This window comes from Oncorhynchus nerka, linkage group LG27, assembly GCF_034236695.1.
Source record: "Oncorhynchus nerka isolate Pitt River linkage group LG27, Oner_Uvic_2.0, whole genome shotgun sequence".
NCBI classification, from domain to species: Eukaryota; Metazoa; Chordata; class Actinopteri; order Salmoniformes; family Salmonidae; genus Oncorhynchus; species Oncorhynchus nerka.
Genome location: NC_088422.1, coordinates 27897513 through 27903854, shown reverse-complemented (window position 1 = coordinate 27903854; position 6342 = coordinate 27897513). Strand labels below are relative to the sequence as shown.

The window sequence follows — 6342 nt, the reverse complement described above, 5'->3', positions numbered from 1 at the left end:
AAACAAGTTGATGCATGTATTATCATGGTGCATTGGGTTTGTATTTGTATTTATTGTGGATCCCCTTTAGCTGCAGCAGCTACTCTTCATGGGGTCCAGTAAAATGAAGGCAGTTATGCAATTGTAAAAACATTCCTATACATTCACAACAGATTTCACAAAATCCATGTTCCTGTTTGATTTCGGGGTAGGCTGTCAACAGCACGTACTGTGACACTATGATATGTATTCTGATCAAGTCAACAATACCTCTAGGCATATCTGACGTCATGTATTTGATATCTTTATGTGAAGGTTAATGTCCATATTGACATCAGTTCATTGTGTTTGAGGACGGTTCACTGACCGGTTTTCAACGGATACGATTAGACGAGTTTAACAGTTACAGAAAAGCTACAGTAGCCTATCAGAACAGCTGCCGTATCAGAGGCGCAGAGCCTTAATTAACGGGCTACACATAATGGCTGACGACAGCCAGGTAAGGTTCATTTTAGCCTACGTTTAATGAGCTTTACAGTTGTCCTAATTCCATCTTGTTCTTATGGCAAGTCTGCCTTAAGTGCAGAAACTATGGTTGATATTAGAAAATAAGTATGATTGGAATTTTAGGCAAGTAATTCCAATTGGGGAATTGTTGTGGGATGTTAGCATACCATATTGCGCGTGTAGCATTCGTGCCATGGAGAATTGTGGAGGCCGGCAGGTTGCTACAGGATCCTAGTATCATGTATGTTATAGGGATCAGATCTGGCTGACTTTTTCACCTGAACTGCTCATTGGCTGTCCATAATGAGGCCAGCGAGCAGGATGTGTAGCTGGGCTCTGCAATAATTAGCTCCCAGAGCAATTACAAATAACTATTCTTGTTTTAAAAGCGTCATTACAACTAGCAACATGACGGTCAGTCACCTCTAAACAGGACTATGTGTTGGATTTGTCCATGTCTCGCTAAATTAACCTAGCTACCATAACAGCCGTGGAGAATTTATACTACAGTTTTAAGGGATCTCTCTAAAGGTTTTAGATGATACAGTGGTGCTTCGTCCTCTGGATAAAGAACCATACATCTCGGCTTGGCTTCATTGCCTTATTATTTGCGAAACGTTGACATGCCATTTGTGTTGGCGGATGGATGAAAATAATGTGATTATAGTATCGTTATACATAGGCTAGCAGGAAAATCCGCATGAGATATCCATAGAACTGAGCCCTGCTCCGTTTCAGCACCATGCCGCGTTCTCAGGTGCTGCCCAGACTCGAAACATTTCAGCACCATGGCACGGTCCCCTGACGCCAAGAAACGTGTCAGCTCTATGCAGCGGACAGCTCCACAGTGCTGAAATAGTTCAAGCCCCCTAGAACGTCATTGATTTGAAATTATTCTGCAAGTGGTTATAATTTATTGCACGTCCTAGTTCTGCAGCTTTGCAACCTCAGAATTATAGCTAATGGATGGCAGCGAGTTACGTTTTTGTGCATGGTGATGAATGACGATGCATGATAAACCATAAATTAAACGCAAAAACGTGCACTTAGACATATTTTCGTTTGGCAGAACTTTGACAAGCTTTGATTTGTTTTCTAATTACATTGACAATTCATATAGACATTAGACTTAGGCCTAATTGTGACATCATGTGTGTATGACATCTTTGGAGAATGCTCTGGCTTCAGCCAATCGGAATCGAGTATTCAACAATGCTTTGGCATAATTCAAGGACGTTCATATTCACTTCAGTTGTTTGCCGATGGTTCACTGACGTTTTTTCAAAGGAGGTATTAGTATTTCCTCTAAACAGCCTACCACAATAAGCTACACATCATGTCAGATGACAGCAAGGTATGGTTCATTTAGCCTATTTTGAGTTTAGAGGAGAAATTACTAACAATATAGTAGGTCACTAACACAGCAATAGGTCTCACTGGTTTGATCCATGGACTGAAATCTGACCACTATTGCAGTTTTGTTTAAAATAGGAGCGAATAAGTTGGTTCATAAAGTCACAACCTAGGACTGATATTGGCCTCTCATTTATCCACCAGAGCGTGAAATGGGAGGATCCCCCGGATGACCAAAATAAGGTTGTGGAGAACATGAAGGATGAAACAGAGACACATGAGACCAACAAGAACAGGACAGGAGGCAAGGTAAGAAATATGCTGTCCTTTACACATGTTCTGCCTACTTAGGCACAGATCTAGGATTAGTTTACTATCACTAAATCCTAGCCTTAAAGCATTAGGAGGAGACGCTACACTGACCTTAGATCTGCTATGAGACCTATAATCTGTTGTCATGTAGGCTAAACGTAAGTCCAGTGGCTGTGCCAAGAAGACTTCCGTGGAGGAGGACAGCAGCATTGGTGCAGGTTCGAGATTACTTCATGTTGGGTGCAGGTTGTGTTCAAATTCATCAGCACTAATCTGAGAAGATATTATCTATATAGGTGAAAGCAATATAGTGGAGGCCCGCAGAGAGATGTGCTTTTACCTGTCCAGTGCAATCAAATCACTAAAGGTGAAGGAAATTAGGGATCAAGTTCAGATTCAACTTTAGATTTCCCTTTGCGGTTTTCCAGAGTCTTCTCAGACACCCGGGTGTGGTTTCCGGGAAAGGGGATCTATCATTGAGCAGCTGGAGAAGGAGGCTCAGAGGACTCTAATGCCTTCTCTCAAGATTGAGACATGCTGTGCCCCAATCCTCCTCTCCTTCCTGAGGAGTCTAACTGATGAGCAAGTCCCATGTCTTTTTCCAACCTCACATACAACAACTCTGAATTTATAGTCATAGTGCACCTTCTAACCACAAAGGGGATTTCAAACACTACACCTAACATCACTGTAACCACACCCCTAACTCTTCCTGTAAATCAAGAACAAAATGTCTCATGTACTTGCTAATAGCTTAATTAAATACACGTTTATTTTCCCTAACATGGCTATCTAGTGACTCCACTAACTCAACATCAGTGTGCAGGTAAAATATGTTTCCTTTCTTTTCTTTTCTCTAGCCAATGGAGAGTGATTCAGCATGGCATGAAAAATAACGTAAGTCTCTCCACATAAGGTTCTGTTCAAAAGTTGTGCGCTATATAGGGAATGGTGTCATGGAATTACTTGATTGACAAAAACATTCCTCTGTTTGTTGGCCATAGCTCACATTCGAGCAGCTCTCCATGCTGTGTCTGAAGATTGTTAAAGTCGTGACCCAGACAGCCCTCCGCATTCTCCTACCAGCGCTAGCTCGTATCATGGGGGTGAACCTGAGGAGTGGGGCAACCTCCCCAGAATCCCAGTGCTCTGAGGATTCCTTAGGCAGTCTGGATGAGAGAGAGAAAAGGCTGCTGATCAGTGAGATGAACTACTGGACTAAGGAGAGGAGGAGGAATGGCAGTGCAGGGTGCCGCCAAAAATCCACCCGCAGGACCTCATCACCATGCTGTTCGCCTAAGAGGTATGTTCACAGCAATATTTCAACTTAATAATTGCAAGACCTGACCCATACTTATTATAAATTATTAACTTGGAATTCACACCTTGTAGTTTTAAGTTCTGGTCAGAAATGTTGCCACTGAGGGGGTGGGTCCAGGTGAAAGTCATTTTTAACTGGGTAAGCCATAAAGTCATCTATGAATAAATAGATCAGGTACATGCCTTTCAGAATTAATCATATTCTGATGTCATACAAACATAAAAATCAGGCAAAAAATTGTGTCAGTTGGCTTTAGGCTTCTAGAACTACGGTGGTATGAGAAGTAATCCATCATTGCTCTAATTTGGTTTTCAGGCTCACTAATGACCCAGATTAGATACAGTTGGTGTAACGGGTTTCTTCTGTTGAAGGAGAGGCGGACCAAAACGCAGCGTGGTTATTTTGATACATCTTTAATAAAGATGAAAATAGAACAATATACAGAAACCGAAAACAGCCCTATCTGGTGTAACAAACACAAAGACAGGAACAATCACCCACAAACCCCAACACCAAACAGGCTACCTAAATATGGTTCCCAATCAGAGACAATGACTAACACCTGCCTCTGATTGAGAACCATATCAGGCCAAACACAGAAACAGACAAACTAGACACACAACATAGAATGCCCACTCAGATCACACCCTGACCAAACAAAACATAGAAACATACAAAAGCAAACTATGGTCAGGGTGTGACAGTTGGTCACATTTGCATGGCATAAGTGGTGATTGTGTGTTTATCTTCAAGGTCCCAGACCTCATTGCAGAGCTTGCCTGCAACTAGAGAGGCTCCACTCATGGAGGAGCCTCTGAAGGCTCTTTTTGGGGTAACGGAAGAGAGCCTCCTGATATCCCTGGTTTGACAAAGGAACAGCTTGCAAAATTGTGCAAGACCATTGTCAACTTCATTGCACAGACCAGGCCGCTGAACAGATGATTAACATGGTCCAGAAGTTTTTCTATGATCACACTGCTCCAGAGGACCAGTTAGATGTTGATTCCTACATTCCATCTGCAACAGAAGAGGTGATCACTGTTATTGCAGACATGGTGGATGAAATTTACATTTACATTACATTTAAGTCATTTAGCAGACGCTCTTATCCAGAGCGACTTACAAATTGGTGCATTCACCTTATGACATCCAGTGGAACAGCCACTTTACAATAGTGCATCTAAATCTTTTAAGGGGGGGGGTGAGAAGGATTACTTTATCCTATCCTAGGTATTCCTTAAAGAGGTGGGGTTTCAGGTGTCTCCGGAAGGTGGTGATTGACTCCGCTGTCCTGGCGTCGTGAGGGAGTTTGTTCCACCATTGGGGCCCAGAGCAGCGAACAGTTTTGACTGGGCTGAGCGGGAACTGTACTTCCTCAGTGGTAGGGAGGCGAGCAGGCCAGAGGTGGATGAACGCAGTGCCCTTGTTTGGGTGTAGGGCCTGATCAGAGCCTGGAGGTACTGAGGTGCCGTTCCCCTCACAGCTCCGTAGGCAAGCACCATGAAATGAAAGGAGAAGATGCAGACTCGGTTAAGCTGCTTCAAGAGGGGGCAGCAGGGTAGCCCAGTGGTTAGAGCGTTGGACTAGTAACCGGAAGGTTGCAAGTTCAAACCCCCGAGCTGACAAGGTACAACTCTGTCATTCTGCCCCTGAACAGGCAGTTAACCCACTGTTCCTAGGCCGTCATTGAAAATAAGAATTTGTTCTCAACTGAATTGCCTAGTTAAATAAAGGTTAAAAAACATTTAAAAAAGAAGTGGCTGTGAAAGTTAAAATGTTGGCAGTGACCTTGCAGTGGAGCAACTGGACGATTAAGACTCTTCTTTCCCAAAGGAGCTGAACTTGCAAGGCATTGGTGAAAAAGCTTGACATCATTCCGTGGCCACTGGGCTCATACAGACCAATATGGATTCGGAGGCGCCAAATATAATTGATAGCTTTGTTGAAGATGTCAAAGGCATTGTGAAGCAAGCTGAATTAGATAAGCCAACAAGCACCCAGAGAGATCCGCAAGTGGGACACTGTATGCCAAAGCACAAACCCTTTCACACGTCTCGTAGACTCTGCAACAGGCTCCAGGCAAAGATAAAATAATTATTTCACAGAACGGGTGGAGCTGCATTCCAAAGGGAACAACTTCTGGAGCACACTGACTCCAGTGTTCTGCCTGGTTCAACCCTGAACTCATCTTCAGCAAGTAGGAGTGAATCACCCATAGCAGAATGCAGTTCATCTGCTGTTCCTAGTGGACATGATTCATCTGGCTCTTTAGAAGAGAAACCATTTGAGACCAGAGCAGATTGTACTCATGGTCAGAACTCTCCTCTACTCAGTAAGAGTGAGGCCATACTGCAAGAGGTCAACACAACTGGACGTGGTGCTCTCCGCAAATGCCAGAGTGAGAACTCCCAACCTTTACTGGTTCTCTGTGATCCAAACCTGGAGCCCTGCACCAAAGAGGTCTTATCTCAGATTGTGACTGTGTATAGGTCCGAGATGGCAGATTTGGAATCAACGTCCAGTGTTGTAGAGAATTCCTTTTACAACTCCTTTGAAGACTGTGACTTTTTGGATGGTATCATGTCTTACCTAGAAGACCTGCCCGTGTCCAGTTCCTCATCATTGGAAGGAGTAAGTGTTACTCCAGCCTCAGTCATTGAGCAGCTTTCGAGTGAAGTGTTTCAGAAGAAGGCAACCAACAAAGTCAGAAAAATACTGATCAAATCTCTTCCCCAGCGAAGTTGGTTCAGGCCAGACAGATTCTCATATGTTGCCAGCATTATCCACCATTTCCTCAAAGCATACAGATTCAGTTGCTATTGAAATTATTGGATCAATTGCAAATGATATGAAGAGCATTTTCCTGCTCA

At 43.4% G+C, this 6342-nt stretch overlaps 1 protein-coding gene across 1 annotated transcript; it reads left to right on the top strand.

Moving 5' to 3' along the window:
* The first annotated feature begins 1118 nt into the window (after nucleotides 1-1118).
* Nucleotides 1119-4340, top strand: LOC135565106 (uncharacterized). Its single transcript, XM_065011140.1, has 6 exons — nucleotides 1119-2148; nucleotides 2303-2369; nucleotides 2580-2733; nucleotides 3012-3048; nucleotides 3156-3454; nucleotides 4226-4340. The coding sequence occupies exons 1-6, from the start codon at nucleotides 2095-2097 to the stop codon at nucleotides 4338-4340; spliced, it is 726 nt and encodes a 241-aa protein (XP_064867212.1). The 5' UTR covers nucleotides 1119-2094.
* The last annotated feature ends 2002 nt before the right edge of the window (nucleotides 4341-6342 follow it).

Bases quoted from the DNA above. Each gene is read 5' to 3' on its own strand.
- LOC135565106 (XM_065011140.1), top strand. From the start codon at position 2,095: ATGAAGGATGAAACAGAGACACATGAGACCAACAAGAACAGGACAGGA. The intron at 2,370-2,579 runs GTTCGAGATTAC...GCGGTTTTCCAG, and splicing joins GGACAGCAGCATTGGTGCAG to AGTCTTCTCAGACACCCGGG. The intron at 3,455-4,225 runs GTATGTTCACAG...TTTATCTTCAAG, and splicing joins CCATGCTGTTCGCCTAAGAG to GTCCCAGACCTCATTGCAGA.